The 21,389-nt window shown below is 41.1% G+C and overlaps 1 protein-coding gene across 3 annotated transcripts in view; it reads right to left on the bottom strand.

Moving 5' to 3' along the window:
* PLA2G4A (phospholipase A2 group IVA) overlaps positions 1–21,389 on the bottom strand; it is a 227,098-nt gene that overhangs the window by 89,453 nt on the left and 116,256 nt on the right. For all 3 annotated transcript variants that reach the window (XM_040359755.1, XM_040359754.1, XM_040359753.1), the window contains 2 exons: positions 17,413–17,635; positions 10,663–10,777 (listed from right to left, as the gene is read on the bottom strand). In XM_040359755.1, coding sequence (XP_040215689.1) covers positions 10,663–10,777; positions 17,413–17,635 — 338 coding nt within the window. The remainder of the gene's footprint in view (positions 1–10,662; positions 10,778–17,412; positions 17,636–21,389) is intronic.

Raw genomic sequence — 21,389 nt, forward strand, 5'->3', positions numbered from 1 at the left:
CTGCCTCCTCTATATAAGAAATGTCACAGCTTCAGCCGCTCATTCCCAGCAGTGAGAGGAGGTCCGGGATGCTGCTGCGCTGGATGAATGGATGTTCTCATCGCCGGAGCGGAGATCACCAGACGCAGGATCTTCTCATCGCGGGAGATTACCCGCAGCCGTCGCAGGATCAGGACAACGCAGGAAGCCGGGAACGAGTGGATTTCTCACCGCTGGATGTTTTTTTTTTTTAATAAAGGACTTTATTCTTTGGTGTCAGTGTGTTTTTTTACAAGACTTTACACTTCCTTTGTGAAATGGTAGAGGTACCATTACCATTTCACACGGGGGGGGGGGGGGGGGGGGTCAGGATCTTGGGGTCCCCTTTGTTAAAGGGGTCTTCCAGATTCTGATAAACCTCCCGCCCGCATACCCCCACAACCACCGGGCAAGGGTTGTGGGGATGAGACCCTTGTCCCCATCAACATCGGGACATCCTCCCCATGTTGAGGGCATGTGGCCTGGTGCGGTTCAGGAGAGGGGGGCCGCACTCTGTCCCCCCTCTTTTCTGCGGCCGGCCAGGTCAACGTGCTCGGATAACGGGTCTGGTTATGGATATTTAGGGGGAACCGCACGTAATTTTTGTTTTAAATTGATGGCGGGGTTCCCCTGAATATCCATACCAGACCTAAAGGGTCTGGTTATTGAATTTGCGGGGACCTCCGCACATTTTTTTTTCCTGAACTCCGATCCCGGACCCGAACTTTTTTCAATTATTCGGGTTCTGGTCCGGGTTCGGGAAAAACCCAAAGTCCGTACCAAACCCGAACTTTACAGTTCGGGTTCGCTCAACCCTACTTGTCAACTGTCAAGTCTACTAGCAATTTTTAATTGTACCTGATCTGAGGTGCATGCACAGTGCAGTGTACATTCCAGGAATCTATAGGATGGAGATTTCAGTTGAGTGTTGGGATGCATGCATGTGCAGGAATACACCATTACCGCCCACCCATTGGGTGGAAAATGCTGATGCGTGGTTCAGAAAAACCAGCGGAGAAGATGGCAGCAGTGATGAGGAGTGCAGACCTGTCATTGCTGCAGTAGTGCAAACTGGAGGTTGAGTTCGCCAGAATGTGTAACTGGATGTTTGCTGCAGCTCAGTTCTGCTTTAACTATAAGTTTCACTTTTTGATAAATCAAGCAATATACTGCAGCAGACAACAGTACTGATGACTTTTTTCCCTACATGTAGGTGCTGTGTGTATGAGCCATGCAATTCTACCACTGGTGAGGATCACCAACGTGCAAATGCCAAAAAAAAAAACCAATCTCAATCTCATACACACAATCCTTCACCCACAGTTGATCTAGAGGAAGGCGAAAAACCCCAGCAAAGCATGCTCCAATTCGCTACAGCAGAAAAAAAAAATCCTTCCTGCCCCCCTGAGAAGCAATCAGATTTTCCCTGGATAAACTTTTGGGCCGATTTACAAAATGATTGCACCTTGTTTTGCGTTATTTCTGAAATGAATGCGCCGGTAATGCAGCGCTATTCCCTATTTATCATTAAGCAATAGGCGCACGGGAGGAGGCTGCTATGGACATGGCGCACGGCATCTTCAAATTGAAATTAAAAGAAGCTGGAAGTGACAATATTATGGGGGTGATGTGGGATGATGTGAGGAAGTGTAGTAACAACTGCCGTGTAACAAATATGGCCTAAAAAGAAAGTGAAAGTAACTTTTTTATAAACCAGCCGCTGCGCCTGCAAGTACGTTTAGACCTGCGGGAGGTTTATTTGTGTACTGTGCATGCGCGAGCGGCATTTGGCCCGCCAGCTTGCACTACACTGTTAGGCAAATTAGTCTAGAACCCCCATAAAGCGGCTGCTCTGCTTCCGCCTGGCATTCCGCAACTGTGTGTGTGGGGGGACGCTTCTAATTTTGACTGTCCCATCATCCTGGACCACAAACCTTCCTCAAAGTGCGATGTTTCTGTTGCACCATTGGCATGGTTATATTTTCTTATTTCCTCTCAATAAAATTATCAGAAATTTGTGCTTAAAGAACTATAATCAACACATTTTTTTCATTTTGGATAGAATAAGAGAGGGTTATAGCCTGTCAGTTTATTTTTTACCATGCCTGTATAATTGCGGAGATTTCCCTTCACTTCCTGCCCAATAGCCAAACAGGAAGTGAGAGAAAAACCCCTGAAAACAGGGTGTGGCCTTGACAGGAAGGGGTGGGTCATATTTAAATTAGAAAGTGCAGAAGTTTAGTCAGGCCTAGGGCAGCACAAAACCTAAATACATTATTTTGACAGGATCCGATTTACAGCATGTTTTCGATTGTGGGAGGAAACCCACGCAGGCACAGGGAGAACATGCAAACTCCAGGCAGATGGTGTCACAAGGCGGGATTCAAACCAGCGACCCTTTTGCTGCTAGGTGAAAGTGCTATCCACTATACCACTGTGTTGCACGAACATGTATCTAGAGTTGTAGGTTCTTGTGTCTACTTGTGAAAATACAAGTAAATCATGGCTAGGGATGAACCGAACACCCCCCCCCCCCCCCCCAGTAGGGATGAGCTTTATGTTCTAGTCGAACATGAGTTCGACTCAAACATTGGCTGTTCGCCCGTTCGGCGAACAGCAAACAATTTTGGGTGTTCGTGGCAAATTCAAAAAGCAGCGGAATGCCCTTTAAAAAAGTATATGGGAGAGAATGATAGAAAGTAAATTTTAAAGGTTAATATGCAAGTTATTGTAAAAAAAAAAGTGTTTGGGGACCCGGGTCCTGCCCCAGTGGACATGTATCGATGCAAAAAAAAAAAAAGTTTTAAAAAACAGCATTTTTTCCAGGAGCAAAGATTTTAATAATGCTTAACCACCTCCGTACCGTAGGACGTCATACGACGGCCTGGACTTCAGTGGGGGATATCTGAATGATGCCTGCAGCTACAAGCATCAGATATCCTTTTTTACAGGCGGCGGTTGTGCGCACCATAAGTTCTGCCGCTTGATTGTTCTGACATCCCTCCTCCCGCCACCATCCGGTGCTTCTCCGGGCCTTCCCGTGCTATCGGCCGCCGCCGAAGAGCATAGAGATTAAAAAAAAAAAAAACAAAGCCGCAATTGCGGCTGAAAGCATGAGATCAGTGAATTTTTTTCCCGATCTCATGCTTTCCAGCCTGGAGGAGAGATGCAGCATCTTATTGACCCCGCATCTCTCCATAGAGAGGACCTGTCACACACTATTCCTATTACAAGGGACTCCCTATGGCATGAACATGTGACTGGTATATTAATTATTTTTATTAATGCTTAAATTTTCATGTTTTGTGTCTTTTCATTTATCATTTATTCATTTCCCATTTTTTTTCTTTGTCACTTGTGTCAGACAACTTATTGTTAAATGCATAGATCTTGGTTCAAACATAGTGCATTTGTTTCCTCCAGCAGTTTCTTTTTATATATGCGTTTTTTTATATTTCTGTATATATGCATTATATATATACATACACACACACACACACACACACACACATTATATATATATATATATATATATATACACACATATACATACATACATATACATATACATACATACACATATATACACACACACACACGAATATATATAACATTATCACATTATCTATCAATTGAATTATTTTTGTACAGATTCCATTTACAAGTTAATCCTATTGATCACTTTACATATATTTGCAGTCATGGCTATTGATTAATGCAGCCTTTTTTTTTTGTTTATTCTGGCTACCATTTTTAATAATTACTAGGGATGCACCGATATATCGGTGCCGAAACATATCGGCCGAAAACAGCTGTTTTGGGCACATGCCGAAACAGCTTTAAAACTGCCGATATGACTAGTGGCTGCAGAGCGGTAAAACACACTGTACCTGTCTTCACACACTGCTCGCATACAGCCCCGCCTGCTCCTAACCCCACGATATGATAAACAGAAAGCCGTTCTAATGCTGAGATGTGCTCTGTCTATCATAGCGTGGGGTTAGGAGTGTTGCAGAGTATGATGGATAAGTGCAGCGGAGTCTAATTCAGATCAGACATATTCTGTAGTAACAGGAACTGGCTTGTTTATTGAAACATCATCACACAGACAAAGATGTCTCTCTGCCTCATGGTGAGAACACACACAGATTACAAGCAGGAAAAAGAAACCAACAAGTACATCATTGTGATACAGAAAGCACAACATATCATAAAGAACACAGTCTATCATATCAATGCTCACTAGCGACATCTTGTGTCCTTTATCTAAACTGCATCGGATATATATTCTAAGCTAAGTTTGTTGCATATATCCAACACCCCTTCTCAACAAACTGAGGCTTAGTCCATTAAACCTATCTTCTTCGTAAGCTTTGAATGTCTTTCGGCGGTCAGAGGCTTTGTAAGGATGTCTGCTGTCATTTCCTCTGTTGGGCAATAAAGTAACTCAAGAAGACCTTGCTCTTGAAGATCCCTAAGAAAGTGAAACTTCACATCAATGTGCTTGGTTCTTGAATTAACTCCTTCCATATGTGCAAGTCCAATGCATCCTTGATTGTCCTCATAGATTTCTGTTGGTCCCAACTGTGGTTGACCTAAATCTGTTAATAGCTGTCTCAGCCATATAACTTCTTTGCTTGCTTCCGCTGCAGCAATGTATTCTGCTTCAGTAGATGACAGTGAAACAGTGAGTTGCTTCTTACTAGTCCAACTGATGGCGCCTCCTGACAGGAAAAATAAGTAACCACTGGTAGATTTTCTGTCATTGGTGTCTCCTGCCCAGTCAGCATCCACATATCCTGTTAAGGTGCTTTCATCGCTTGCTGGTAACTTGAGCTTGTAGTGCAAAGTCCCTTTAAGATAGCGAATGATTCGCTTTACAGCATTCCAGTCCTTTTGATTTGGTATTGAAACCTTTCTGCATAGGATTCCAACTGTTGCTGCAATGTCAGGCCTTGTAGCTGTGGTAAGGTACAGCAATTTCCCTATTGCTTTCCTGTATTGAGTATTAGTTGGTAATGGGTTATCTTGACATTTCATCTCCTTTAGGTAGTTGGTTTCCATGGGAGATTTCACTGGTTTGGCGTCTTCCATTCCAAAAGTTTCAATTATTTCTTGTATTTTGTGTCTTTGATTCAGAAGAAAGCTGCCATCTTCCTCTCTTTCGATCTGGATGCCGAGGTAATTCTTTATATTGCCGAGGTCCTTGGTGTCAAAGTGCCGATTTTGTTTTTCAAGTATTTCTGCTTCATCCCCTTCTTGCTCAAAACAAATCAGAATATCATCCACATAAATAAGCAAATAGATCCATCTGTTTACCAATTTCTTTGTGTATAAGCAGGGGTCTGCTTTGCTCCTTTGAAAGTTTTGATCTGTAAGCACTTCATTTATTTTTATATTCCACGCTCTGGCGGCTTGCTTTAGGCCATATATGCTCCTGCGAAGTTTGCATACTAGGTCTGACCTTTGTTCATCTTCGAATCCTGGCGGCTGTTCCATGTAGATTTCTTCTGTTAAATCGCCATGTAGAAACGCGGTTTTCACATCAAAATGTTTCACTTGCATTTTCCTTGTGACGGCTACTGTCAGTAAAGTCCATATTGTAGTGTGCTTGACTACTGGTGCAAACGTCTCATCGTAGTCCTCTCCATATTTTTGAGAATAGCCTTTGGCTACTAGCCTTGCTTTGTATCGTTCAATTGTGCCATCTGCATTGTATTTCACTTTAAAAGTCCATTTACAGCCTATGGCTTTCCTTCCGGGTGGTAGTTCTGTAAGTGTCCATGTTTTAGTGTCATGCATGGATTTTATCTCTTCCTCAGCAGCCTTTATCCATTTAGTTGCTTCTTGTTCTGAAAGTTGAGATATGTCTTCCCATTTTACAGGTTCGTTGATACTGGTAGTACTTGCTTTGTATGAGAGACGTATAGGTGGTTTACCTTTGTTTTCTCTTGTTGACCGTCTCATTTTTGTGTCTGAGCCTTCTTGTGTCTGCTCTTCAGTACTGGTTGAGTCTACACTCACTTCAACTGTTTGTTCAGAAGTTACAGAGATGGGCTGGTCAATGTCAGTTTTCTCTTGAATTCTTGCTTCTACTGTTGTCATTACATTGTCTCTTAAATCTTCAACAAAAGTTACGCTGTTGCTAATGGTAACCTTGGCTGTTTTGGGATCTAGGATTCTGTAACCTTTGACATTGTCACTGTATCCAACGAAGATACCTTCAAATGCTCTGTTTTGGAGCTTGGTGCGTTTTTCTTCAGGTATGTAGACAAATGCTTTGCATCCAAAAACTCTTAGATGTTTTACACTTGGTTTCTCATTGTGCCATAGTTCATATGGGGTTTTCTCCACTGTTCTGGAAAGAAGTCTGTTCTGCAAATATGTAGCTGTCATTACTGCCTCACCCCAGTATTTTTGTGGTAGTCCAGAATCTGTCAGCATACATCTGATCATTTCGGTCAGAGTTCTATTCTTTCTTTCAGCTACTCCATTTTGTTCTGGTGTATACGGAACGGTCTTTTGATGTTCTATTCCATGCCTTTTTAAGTATTCTTGTATCTTACCTCCTGTGAATTCACCTCCATTATCGCTCCGGAGTATGAGAGGCTTCCTCTGAAACTTGTTACTTGTCTTTGTTACATAGTCTAGTAATTTGTCGAAAACTTCACTCTTGTGTTGCATTAGGTAGGTTACTGTATATCTTGAATAGTCGTCTATGAAAGTCACTATGTACCTGTTGCCTCCAGATGTTGGTGGGTTTAGGGGACCACACACGTCACTGTGAACTAAGTCAAGTGGTCTTGAAGCTCTCTTTTGACTGACTTTGGGAAGTGTTGCTCTTGTAGCTTTGGATTTGATGCAACACTCACATTTGACAGTGACTGGACAAGGGGATATTATCAGATCCCTTGTCAGATTCCTCCTCTGTAGTTCCTGTATGCATTCTGGGTGTCTGTGACCTAGACGTCTGTGCCATTTATGTATACAGTCATTGTGCTTGTGTGTACATAGTCTCACCTTTTCTTTCACTGTGTCGAGATGATATAGATGATCATCCAGCTTGGCACTTGCTATTGTCTGTTTGCCGTTTAGAATGGAACACTTGTCACCTTGGAATTTCACAGTGAGTCCTCTGGCTGTTAGACGCTTCACAGATAAGAGTCCTCCTTCTAGATTAGGAACATAAAGTACATCTTTCACTGGTATGGTTAAATTGTGTCCTGTATCATCAGGGCATACAAGGGTTCCGTGCCCACATCCTTCTGCATGTATCTTGCTTCCATCTGCAAGGTAAATAGTTTCTTTGTTGTTCGGATCAAGTTCTGTGAAGAAACTTCTATCACTCGTCATGTGACTGGTTGCCCCTGAATCGATGCACCAGTCTTGGCATTTACTGTTGCCTGTAGCCTTAAATGTGGCATTCCAGTTGCCTTCCCTCGGGTCATGGATTGTGGTTTTGACCTTTTGTTTAGCATAAGAGGGACGTTGTCTCATTTGCTCTGCTCTCCATATAGTACAGTCTTTCTTTATGTGTCCCTGTTTGTGGCATCTGAAACACACTCTGGTTTCTTTTCTGTGTAATCTTGCGTCTGTAGCTTTAAGAGCGGTACTGGTGTCGGTTTCTGTGGAGTCATGCATTAATTCCTTTCTTCTCTGATACTCATCTATGAGCCTGGTTTTAACAAATGCTACCGTCAAATCTGTTTCGGCTCGTGTCTCCAGTGCATTTATCAATGCAGTGTATGTATCAGGTAAACTGCATAACAACATGGCTGCAATGTGACTGTCTGTCATGTTCTCCCCGATTGATCTGAGTTGCGCAATCACTTCCAGCGTTGCGTTTATATGCTCCTGCATGTCCTGTTCTTTGCCAAGTCTCATTTTGTAAAGTTTCCGCAGCATAAACAGCTTGTTGTTTAAACTGGGTCTTTCATGCAGTCTTTTCAGTACATTCCACATGCCTTTCGCTGTGTCCTCATTGCGAATATGAATGAGCTGATCATCTTCTACTAGTAAACTTATTGTGGCACGTGCTTGTCTGTTTTTCTTGTCCCAGTCCTGATTATTATCCTGTTGTCTGTCTGTAGTGGTAACCTCCCACAAGTCATCTCTGGATAACAGCATTTCCACTTTAAACTTCCATAGCTGGTAATTGTCATTATTCAGCTTTGCCACTGAGAGTTTAAGCTCTGAGTTTCCGGCCATTTTATCCCTCCTTTATATATAAACAGTCTTACTTGTCTATAGGAGATGTCACTGGAAAGCTTCTTTATGTCGATCTCCGCATCAGCCACGCTGTCTTCCGTTCAGGCTTTTGTTCTGCTTAGGCCGCACCTGGTCATAAGACTTTATCCGGACTCTGGGCCCATAACCTGTTGCAGAGTATGATGGATAAGTGCAGCGGAGTCTAATTCAGATCAGACATATTCTGTAGTAACAGGAACTGGCTTGTTTATTGAAACATCATCACACAGACAAAGATGTCTCTCTGCCTCATGGTGAGAACACACACAGATTACAAGCAGGAAAAAGAAACCAACAAGTACATCATTGTGATACAGAAAGCACAACATATCATAAAGAACACAGTCTATCATATCAATGCTCACTAGCGACATCTTGTGTCCTTTATCTAAACTGCATCGGATATATATTCTAAGCTAAGTTTGTTGCATATATCCAACAAGGAGGAGGCGGGGCTGTATGCTAGAAGCGTGTGTGGAAACAGTTTCAGCATACGGGCGACGGTGAGCTGCTTTTCCTTCTAGCAGCCTTCCGTCCACCCCACCCCCACATACCTCCGTCCTGCTGGATTTATCTTCTGGACTCTGTCCCCCCTCCTCCTCCCTCCGGTTGGCTATATGTTCGGGACTCTGTCCCCCCTCCTACTTCCCCCCCTCGCTGCCTAGCCTGGCTTCTGTGTCCTGTCCCTGATGCCAATCCACTCCTGAGGTGACAGGGTTAATAAAGAGAACCTGTCACCTCCAATTGTGTAAAAAAAAAGTTTCAGCATACAGCCTAAATGGCTTTGGCAGTTTAAGGAGGAGGGGAAGATGTCCACAATGATGCAAGGAGTGAGCAACTAAAAAGCAAAGAATGGATGCAAATGTTCACTATGAGTCCATATAACATGATACAAGGGCCAGCCAACATTGTTACTTGGAAATCCTGAAGAAATTACAGTAATCTGTTTGGAGGAACCTGAATAATAATTCAATGAATAAAATAAGTAATTAAAGAATACGAAAAATAATATTAAAAATAAGAAAATTATACAAAAAAAAAAAAAAGTAAAATGACAAGCTTACAAAAAAAGTGATAAAGTAATAATAAAAAAAAAAAAAAGAAACAAAAGGCAGGCAATTGGGGGCACAGTGAGTGTGTTATAAAAAAAAAAAAAAAAAAAGTCATTTTCGGTTTCGGTTTCGGCCTGACATTTTTTTTTATTTCGGTTTTGTTTCGGTTCTGAAATTTCCATTTCGGTGCACCTCTAATAATTACGATATGTTTTTTCCTCAGATTGAGGCTTTGATTAGACTAGCGGCTGTTTGGCTACTCATCCAGCTGGATAGGACACAGGATGTGAGACGCATCCCTTTTTCTTTTTGCCGTTTATGAGATCAAGGCTTGACCCTGCTGTGAGTCATGCTTTCAGCAGTTATTGGCTAATTACCGCAGTCTTCCCCTGCTCGATGCAAACATTGCATGACTACTAATAGCACATACATGCCCCCGATGACATCAGTTGACACATCACATCAGTTGTGACGAAACATGTAGGGCAGAGTACACATACGTGCAGCCGCCTTGCCTATCCTGCCATGTACACAAGCTGCTTTGTTTCCATGCTTCCTGCTGCTTTTGGATTTTGACGTGCCTATTCTATCATTGACATTGTGAGTACCCTCAATCCCCCCTTTTTAAAATAAATATGGATTTACACTATATGGATGCTCCTTGTCATTGCATACCCATGGTGGGAACACATCCTTGCACATCCACGGAGTTGCCATTAAATTTGCCATATGTTTGTTCCTGTGATTGGACGACATCTGCTACTATATATATATATATATATATATATATATATATATATATATATATATATATATATATATATATATATATATATATATAGCGATTCTGTAGTAGAGTCCTATCATTCTGGCAAGAGTCCATGTTTCTATGGTGGATTCACATGGTGAAATCAGATCACTTCTGGACTGGTTTCATATATGAACTTTTTCATACATGCTCACACTTGTATTTTTGTATATATATGTTCATCAATCACCATTATGGATTATTTACATTAATGTTTATTTTCCTTCAGTATCGTTTTTATTTTTAGCGCTGCAATCTTATATTATTTTGATTGCACTGTTTTTTTCTGACCACTTTTTGCTGGCAGCTAATGTTTGTCAGCATGTTTTCTTCCTCCAATTATGAATACAAATATTGAACATCTAGTAAGAAAACAAGGAAAAATAAAAAAGCTTTAAAGTTATCAATTGGGCTCACATACTATATTCTGTATGTCAGAATATAGGAGGAGTCACACTTATGAAATACCACAAAAAATATACAAAGTATACAGGCTAACATGCCATTCTATTTTACAGAAGAAACCTATAGCCTTACCAGCAAACATTAGCTCTGATACATCTGGCTTGACATGAAGGCATGTGAATAATGGCATTGGGCACTGACCATCACATATTTTCTCCTGCATGGTACTTAACTTGCTGTTCATTCTCTGCAAATAGATTATGCAAGGATTCATCAAAAAGCCAGGAAATGTAAATGTTTAACTCTGTTATATATCAGTCAGTGATAAAGTTAAAAAGCAGGTTATCATTATAAAAAAATGGTAACAAGACAATATATCAGTATCACAATACCACCAGATCCTTTAGTCATCTTTTGGACTATACCTTGGAATGATTGGTAGTAATGATTATCTACAGTCAACTGTATTGCAAAAGGAGTAGCAGTTACAGAAGGTGGGAGTTTTTTTTTTTTTTTTTTTTAAAGGTGGGAACGGTTTGGAACTGACTGGGGTTGGGGTGAATTTCAGCTTAAAGTCACGCTTTGATATTTCAAAGCAGAACTTTACCCATAAGAACTTGAGTAAAAAAAAAAAAAAAATTCTCTTTGGGAAAGAACATGCATTTTACATTAATAAGTATCCTACCAAAATTAGTGTGTGGTGTAAATTGCCTCAAGCATTGATTCTGTTTCTTCTTGGTGGAGGCTGCCATGTTGCTGAAGCCTGGAGCCCCTGAGCAGCAGTAAATCTTTAGGCTTTCAGCAGATCAGCCTCTATAAATTCCGCACAGTGCCTAAGAATAGAAAGCAACTGAGCATGTGCAGAGAAGGTCGAGACCGTGTATTACTGGATTTTAAACAGTATAGACCCCTATTTAAAAGCAGAGGTTCACCCAAAAATCTACTTTCTGCCATTAGATCCAGCATACTGCTGACATCTGCAGTATGCTGTTTTTTTTTTTGTACTCATCGTTTATCAGCCGTTGTTATCCGGCTCCGAACAGGGATTTCTGTGGGGAATAGGCGTTCCTAGGCCAAGCGGATTTGATTGACGGGCTGCTAAAGCGCGTCACGCCTTCCGAAAATACCCAAAGTCACACTCAGGTGTGTTTACGCCGCCTGCGCCTGCCGTGTAGAGCTGACTGCGCAGGCACCGTAAACACTTCAGTGTCACTTCGAGTATTTTCGGAAGGCGTGACGCGCTTTAGCAGCCCGTCAATCAACTCCGCTTGGCTTAGGAACGCCTATACCCGGAAGGAATCCCCGCTCGGAGCCGGATAACAAAGGCTGATAAAACGATAAATACAAAAAAAAAAAAAACACAGCATACTGCAGATGTCAGCAGTATGCTGGATCTAATGGAAGAAAGTTGATTTTTGGGTGAACCCCCCGCTTTAAGTGGTTGTAAAGTCAGATTTTTTTTTTTATCTTAATGCATTCTATGCATTATGATAAAAAGCCTTCTGTGTGCAGCAGCCCCTCCAATACTTACCCAAGGTCCATCTAGATCCAACGATGTTGCAGGAGTGCCTCGGCTGCGAGGGACTCCCCTCCTTTTTGGCCGAGACAAAATTGCTCTGCTGAAACAATTTTTTATATTTTTTGGTCATGTGCCTAGCACAGCACCAATCAGGGTTTGTCAAAAACAGACTCAAAAACGTACAGAGTATACATCAGCAGAGTAAAAAAAGAACCCCCCCCCCCCCTAAAGACCTTAGACCCATTGTCAGACCCTAGACTGGTGCAGTGGGTCCTGAGTTCCTCCTAGTGCACAACACTTTGATTTTCGGGGTGTATTTAAATTCAGCCTTCTGTAGGTTGATAATTTTAATTTCCATCAAATAATGTGGCATCCTTTCGTTCCCAACACATTACCCAGTCCATATCAGTGTAGATATCTAGCATGAAATGTTTCCCCATTGAGATCTGATGCATTTCCAAAGTGTTCCTTTAATTTTTTTAAGGCAGTGTACATCTTATTAACCACTTCAGCCCCAGAAGAATTTACCCCCTTCCTGACCAGAGCATTTTTTTGCGATACAGCACTGCGTCGCTTTAGCTGATAATTGCGCAGTTGTGTGACTTTGTACCCTTTTTTCCCCCCCACAAATAGAGCTTTCTTTTGGTGGTATTTGATCACCTCTCCGTTTTTTTTGCGCTATAAACAAAAAAAAAGCAATATTTTTTACTTTTTGCTCTATCTATCTATCTATCTATCTATCTATCTATCTATCTATCTATCTATCTATCTATCCATCTATCTATCCATCTATCTATCCATCTATCTATCCATCTATCTATCCATCTATCTATCCATCTATCTATCCATCTATCTATTTTTTTTTTTAAAAGTCCTCATTTTAGGCCAATATGTATTCTTTTAATATTTTTGTTAAAAAAAAATCGCAATAGGCGATTGGTTTGCGCAAAAGTTATAGCGTCTACAAAATAGGTGATAGATTTATGCCATTTTTATTATTCTTTTTTTTTTTTTTACAAGTAATGGTGGCGATCTGCGATTTTTATCAGGAAAGCGACATTATGACAGACACATCCATCACTTTTGACACCATTTTGGGACCATTGTCATTTATACGCGATCAGTGGTATAAATAGCCACTGATTGCTGTAAAAATGACACTGGCAGGGAAGGGGTTAAAAACACTAGGGGGTGATCAAGGGGTTAAGTGTGTCCCAGGGAGTCATTCTAACTGTGGGGGGGAGGGCTACCACTGACATGACAACAATCACTGCTCCCGATCACAGGGAGCAGTAGATTCCTGTGATGTCACAAGGCAGAACAGTGAAATGCCTTGTTTACATAGGCATCTCCCCGTTCTGCAGCTCCAACTCACGATCACGTGCTACCGGCGTACATAGAGCTCACGGGGCGCGTGGCGGCACATTTAAAAAAGGGACATGCCTGTACGAGCCATTCTGCCGACATATATGTGTGTGCAGCGGTCGGCAAGTGATTAAAGCTTTTTTTTTCAAATAAATTCCAGAATTTAGGCTGCAGTATGCTGGATTATTTCTGATGTAATACAAAAAGTTAGAGTACACATAAATAACTGTTATTCTAATGTCAAGTTTGGCAAGATTAAAAAATGTAGCAATCTTATTCTTTAAATGTCTCTAAATTGGTGTGGCCCAGGAAAGATTTTTTTACCTACTTCTGACTATTCAGCAGCTTCTTAGCTATTACGGATATTGTAAATCATTAACATAGGTTGCCTTTTTCCATGGAGCTATTCAGCTGACAATTTATTAGTGTATTGTCTTCACTTTCTGCAATTGTTTAAAGCAGTCCCATTTTGAAGCATGACCTGACAGGGACAACATGCATTCTTATACTGCCAGTTTATATGCCACATAGGGATTATAATAAAAGTCATTAAAACTTTTATATGGGTCTCAAAACGTCAAACAGTATTTACTATTCTCAATTCTCCCTAACCATGCTGCATTTTCTCTAGAACCTCCCGAAACAGAACCCAAATGAACAGTAAATTGGATCAAAACTTACATTTTACCCACAAGTTGCTTACTTCTAATCAAAGCCTAAAATTCTAAAGTTATAGCATTAACCAAGTAAATAACGTTTGTTACAAGCATCACCAGGGAAACATAGAACACTGGAAGCCTTTCAGAAATTTCCAACTATTTTGCTAAAGTCACAAGTCATACAACTTCTATCTGCACTGGAGCTGAAGCGTTCTCTTGCTCTGCTTTCTCTCACTGCCAAATAACTTTTTTTTGCCAGCCAGGAAACCATTTTAGCGGTGCAAATTTGTTTTCTTAAAGGATGCAACCATCTTTAAAAGGGCCTGGGCTTTATTAAAAATGTAAATCACACTTATGAACTGGAAAATTCCTCATAAATCCGGTCTAATGTATTCTCAAATTCTTGGCATTACTGCATCATTGTTTAAATGCAAGTATGATGGTACAGTGATAATCAGGTTTTACCTACAAGTGGTACCACAGGAAATATATAAAAATGTGTCTGTTTTATGTAGAAAAAAAACTTTGTGAAATCAGAATGGTCCTATAATGTTAGGCCTTCCTATAGCAGGAAGACAGCAAATCCCACAAGACAATACATTATACAATTTGAAACACCAAAGTAGCATTACAATCCAACATATATTTTACTTCTCCCATTTAGGCATTCCCCCCCAAAAAATTCTATGTAGTAAAGCAGTCTCCTCTCCTTCCTACCAGAGGCGTATCTAGTGAAAATGGCGCCTATGGCAAGCACTGAAACTCCCCTGTCAAAACATTTGAAAACTTTCAGATAACCAGGGACAGAGAGGGACACAGTGTGACGAGGACAGAGGCACACTGGGGACCACTGGCGGCTGGTGCTGAAAATTTTGGGGGGGCGGCGCAAACAAACTGAAAAAAAAAATCAATTGCAGCCACTGTGCCAATCAAACACAGCCACTGTGCCACTAATGGCCAGCCATTGGCCATCATGGGGGCACCTGTCACTCCCCTCCCCAGGCCAAGTAGCAATATTAGCAATTGCTGTGCCGGCGCCGCGCTTCAGCCGGGATGCCGGGAGCTACATTAGTGCAGGAGGCGGCCACAGGAGGACGGGTGTGTTTTTTCGTGCAGGGGGTAGCTTTTTGCCGCCCCCCTCCCCATGGCATTTGCCATGGCTGCCGTACCCTAGATACGCCACTGCTTCCTACTACAGTGGAAGCTGATGGCCAAAGTAACGAGCCTAGACAGGCACTGCTAAAACATACTGTGTTGCAACCTGAGACCTAAATTTTTTCCCCGGTAGCTGCATTTTTTGTACATTGGCACAAGCTTAGGACTGAGCCTTTTGGCCTCTCAGGAAATATTACCCTATCACAAGTGAGGCATGTAGCCCTAAAAGTAAATATAAACCTTGTGTGTCCCCACATTTGGCAAGTGAGCCTATTACGGCTGGGTGGGTGGGCTGTGGGGTTGAGTGCCCTGTGGGCTTTGGGGTTGAGTGCTTTGACTCCAACATTGCAATTGTGAAATGTTAAAATTTCTGAAGAAGCGACCAGGTCGCGAAACATGTAGAGCGGAACTTATGAGGTTTATCGAGGACAAGTGAAACCCCAATTTCTGGAGGACATATGAGTCTTTGTGTATACTTTGTGACACACTAGGTTGCATACATGCAACACTGTTCTATGATGGGGATGCATTTAGTCTGTGACCAATGGTATTTTAAATAGACTAAGTAACTTTATTCAATTGTCATTTTGTATACAAACATTTCTAATGTAGATCAATACATTTATTAAATTTATATACATGTGCCTATAAAGTCCATGATTTTCTTTGGTTTCCAATTACATATGTAGTAAAGCACACAGATGATTGTTGCTGTTTTGGCCCCAGATCACTCAGCATTACTTCTGGTCAACAAGTTCACATTTAGCATGTCCTTTGATCTAATGCTTGATATAATGTTCCATCCTCATAGACCTGATCTTAGGAAGCCCCATCTATCTGCTACATTGGAAAAGGAGCAGGGTCAGGGTTTAATTTGGTAGGTTCAGATTCAGAGCTGCTGCATAGGGACCTATGGCCAACGCATCAGCCGGGAGTGTGCATGCAGGGGTAGCTCCATGGGATTTTGCAAGGCATTGAAGAAACTTCAAATCAGGTTGAAGAAATAGAAGTAGTAAGAATATTAAAGGAAGAGAAATACTAAGCAAAGACAGGCTGGAAATGTGACACACAGTAAGCCCTGAAGTCAGCAGAACTATGTACATTTTTAAATACATGGGATTAATAACTATTTTATTGAAAAACTTTTAAACCCTAATAAAATGGCTATAGAAAAAAATTATGGAGGTCTTGTCCAGTGGCGCAGAAGATCCAAGCTTCAGGATACATCAACACTCAAGGTCAAAAGGTTGGCCACCCCTCTCACACTGTATCAATAGCTAGCCATTCTAGTATAGTAACATTTAAACACTTTCTACAGTGCCACAGAGTACCTATGTTTCCGGGTAAAGTGCAACAATTGCAGGGTCAAGGGCTGGCCATCCCTCCCACACTGTACCAATGGCCAGCTATTCTTGTGAGGAGTCCATCTGAAGATGCAAGATGGGGCAAGGCCGGATGTTTCCACCTCAGGGATGTGTCAACATTTGTATTAGAGTGTATACTAGGGTTTGCGGCTTCCAGGTCTCTAAAAAAGGATTATAAAACTATTTTATTGGTGTAACAAAAGTTTTCAATAGGTGACAGGTGTATGTGAAGCCCTGCATGTAATTACAACTGTTAGCTGCTAGAGCCAGATTCTTTGATTTGTATGTGTACTGTATGTTTTGGCACCATTCTCGTCCTGTGGAGGAAATTAGCTTATTTTTATGTCCTGAAAGCTTACGCTATACCAGAAGAATACAAGTTTTTGCACACGTAGAAATCTGTAAACTGCAGCTGTGAGAAATGACTGGCTAAGACTTCCCTTTACAAACCCTCGCCCTGAGGTGACATCCTGCACTATAAATTTTCGAGGAGCCAAAACAGTACAACATGTGAAATAAAAGTGTTACATGGTGACATTTATCTACAATGATTAACCATAATGATATAAATGATTTTTAAATCGGTCAACATTTTGAATGACAGCAATGTTCCACATTGTTTGGTTCTAAAAAAAAAAAAATTTAGGATTAGTAATAGGTTTCTTCTAGTACAAACACATGAAACAGGTCATTTTCAATATCGTTAACAGCATAGCTGATTAATCACTTTTTAGAATCACATTGGCATATTTTTACAAAATAATCCAATTACAGAAAGCATTATCATTAAAAAAAAAAAAAAAAAGAAGAAGATGCTTACGTCTCTAATAAGTGTCTCTCCAATAAGCATAGAAAAAACATCTGTAAATGTAACTGGCTGCCCAGCACTTTTTTTTTTCCACAAAGCTTCAACGTAGCTTTTCACTTTTTGTGGTGTCAGCAAAAGTAGGGGACTGTGACTGACATTCTTCATAATCTCCTTGTTTATTTCCTTTGGTCCTTTGCTTGGAAAATCTGGATTAGAATAAAGTGTAGACATATACCTAGAGATAAAGCATGATGGACAAATAAGAATTTCCTAATCTCCAATTCCACTTGTGCCAATAAGTAAAATCATTAAAAACATTTCATTACCAGGTCAGGGAGGCCTTATTTAGCCGATTTATCTGCCTGTTTGAACAAAATCACTGAAAAATACAAACATTAGCCATGTTTATTTGTAAAGAATACAATTCTCTCTTACTAAAGCAGATAATCTGCGCTAAGTGTCGTGATCTCGGGGCCAGTTCACACCAGACGCAGTTCCGTTTGTTTTTTTCTGCACAAAATGCATGCACAGTGTTTTCCATGTATTCCAATGGCTCTAGTTGGCTCTGGTTCACACCATACAGTCAGTTTTTGGTCAGTTTCTGACTGCATGGTGTGAACTAGAGCCAACTAGAGCCATTGGACTACATGGAAAACACTGTGTGCATTTTTAGTGCAGAAAAAATGCACACAAAACTGTACGGAACTGCGTCTGGTGTGAACTGGCCCTAAAATCAGTTATTAACGTTTAATACACAGCTGCAATCACTGTATTGCACATCCCAATACTAAAACAGATCAAACATTTGTGTTGCACTGTGAATATACTCATACAAAAATATATATTCAAACAACCAAAATTATGTAGTGCTCATACACGAATGAAAATAGGTACTATAGGTGCAAAAAAATAAAATAAAAAAATTCACCTATTTATTCAAAACTGTAAACATATGCATTCATAAATGATGATAATAAAGTGCCAAGTAGAGAGTGTACAGATATTGGGTGACCATTTAATGATACATCCAACATACGGGACCTGTCAAGGGAGTGTTTCCTGCATACCCACAGTGGGGGGGGGGGGGGTGTTGCCCACCAATGTGTGGTTAGACTTTTTTTGGGCTCCCTTTACCTGGTAAACATCCATTCATCATTATATATGGTGGGGCACGGACAAGGGATCACTTGGAATACTTATGGACTGCAATAAGCACATGTGGAGCACCTTTTTCACCACCAGTATTTGGAATTGCGATTCCTCGGTCATTTACCATATGTATGCCACATTTGGAGATTTGGCATTTTGAATGAACATTTGAATTTTTTTAATGCTTTACACAGAATATTTGGCACTTTGAAAGTACCAAATCTGTACACACTTGATTATCATTTATGAATGCAAATATTTACAGTTTGTATATATGGATGAATTTTCTTTGTTGCACTTATAGCACTTAATTCTCTATTACTAGACGTTCAATTACTGAAATTAATAGGCTGTTCACTTTGCAAGAGAAATTTCACATTGCAAGGGAGTTTTCTTAGCTTAGTAAGTGTGGTGAAAATTCAGTTTGCAAGAATACCCCATTACATTAAATAAAATAAAAATTGTGCACGATTGAATAGAAGTCAGCAGAGCTTCACTTCATTAAAGCTAAGGGAAAATTCCATTTTTAAAAAGGGAACAGCCTATTTGCCTTTGGTAAGGCAAAGTCAAAATGTCTTTTTCCTTAATGCATTCCCTGCATTAAGTTAAAAAAATGCCACAGTACCCGTTCGCCTCCTCCCGGTCCTGTGTCATTGATCCAGCTCTGTCCCAACGGCAGCGTTGCACCTCTCACTTCCTAGTTTCACAGGAGACACTGAGTCCATGGGAGAAATGGGCTCCTGTTGCTGTCAGTCAAACTATTATAAGGAGGGATTTGGGGGGATGGCTTGCCAGCACTGTGTGTCTATGGACCTACACAGCCCGGCTCAAAAGCATACATGTATGGGTGCCTCCTTAGCAACTGGCATGCTGAGGAGGCACCAAGAGGAAGGAGGAGCAGACAGTGCCAGTGGAGGGTTGCCAAAGAGGCGGTAGGAGACCACTCTGTGCAATATCATTGCACAGAGCAGGCAAGTACAACATCATTTATTTTACATGTATGTTCCATTGCTGAATCCATGAGGAACCACACCCTAAACTTGTGTGATATATTCAATCTATATATTTGGGAATATATTTAAACCATTGTGTTTCTCCACATGTTGGATCACCCATTGGTGTTAGGCAGCACATACATTAGTATTTTTTTTTATTCAACCAGTGGAAACTAAAACAAAAATGACCCGAATCCCCATCCACACATTCAACGTAATTCTCCAGGCTGTGACGTGTGTACATTTGCTTGGCATAGTGACCAATTACAGAGCATACTATTAGCCACTGCACAGAAAGTAGAGGGGGCTACAAGGAATTTTTACAAAGTTGTGCACTCTATCTTGGGACACAAAAACACTCAGTATGACCAGACCTGAAGCTGAGAGGTAAACTAACTCTATACTTGTACTGTACACTGTATTGTAAATATGCCTTTGTATGTAATTGTAAATATAAATGTAACCCACCATTCTTGGGCTTCTTGCACACTGGACATTATAAAAGCGCTAGTAGCGTTAGCTGTAGAATTCTGCAAGTTTTGCTGCAACGTTGGGGGTTATTAACTCTCGTGGTACAGCTGTTTTTGAGTGATTCACGCCAGTCAGGAACTATCTTTAAGGGCTTGTTGGCCCGCTTTTATTAAAAAGGCAAAAAAATGAAAATCCAAACACAGGCTTGCCACGCAGGGGGTTTTCACTGTCCACACAAAATGATACCTTCAGCCTCCTGGCTTACACGTGCAAAGGAAAATACCGAGCCACCTGGCTCTCTTCAGCAGTAGCACCACTGCTCTGGCTCCAGCATGAAGCCCTCTTGACGCCTGCCAGCAACCTCAGATTTAGGTCTCTGGGTTTCAAAGTGCACACCTGCACCCTCTAGCTTCTCTAGCTACTACAGTGCACAACTGCACTCTCTCGATTCTCCCTTCCAAGCCTGGACTCCTCGGGAGGGTGGATCCCAGAATGCTGGTCCTGAGTCTCCTATCAGGCCCACACACACCTGCACAGTGTGCTGATCAGCTTTAAAGCCTGAACCCAGGACTGGGGATTTCATCCCACCCGGATCTCTACGAAATCCCCGGGCTTCAGGTCCCAAAGTGGATTTTAGTAAATACAGGAGGAACCTGAAAAGCAAGTTTCCTCCCAAACCAACAAATACCCTGGAGCCCCTCAATCTGCCTGGTTGAGAATCCTGGGTCATTACGCTTTTGGGGTACCACACTACTACAATATGCTTTTGTGTGCAATTGTAAATATAATGTAACCCCACCATTCTTGGGCTTCTTGCACACTGGACATTATAAAAGCGCTAGTAACGTTAGCTGTAGAATTCTGCAAGTTTTGCCAAGTATTTGCATTAGCTTTTTGCCGCGCTTGTGTTTTTATAGCAAAACTATTACTACAAAAGCTTGAGGCTCAAAATGTGCCTAGACGGCACAGCGGATAGCTGCGTTTTACAGCGTTCTAGCATTTTTACAGCTGAAAAACTCCTCTTCAAAAGCGGTAGTGCTGAGGTTTTTTCCCCAGCTTGAAAACGCCTCTGCCAAAAACGCTGATAAAAGCCTGTGTGTGCGCATTGACACATAGGATAAAATCCTGGGTAGTTTACTGCTCAAAACAGCAGCTGTAAAAAATGCCCAGTGTGCATGGGGCCTTATATTGTACATTGTTTTGAAAATACTGTTTGGTGTGCCATTTGTAAATATTATATAACCCTATCAATATATAGTGTATTGCAAATTGAACTACTACTTTTAGCCAAGAATCCTCAGATTTTGGGGTGTATATGTAAATACTGTTATAGTGACATTCACATATACACTTAAAGTGGTTCTAAACCCCTCA

This window comes from Rana temporaria, chromosome 7 (assembly GCF_905171775.1).
Source record: "Rana temporaria chromosome 7, aRanTem1.1, whole genome shotgun sequence".
In the NCBI taxonomy this organism is placed as follows: domain Eukaryota; kingdom Metazoa; phylum Chordata; class Amphibia; order Anura; family Ranidae; genus Rana; species Rana temporaria.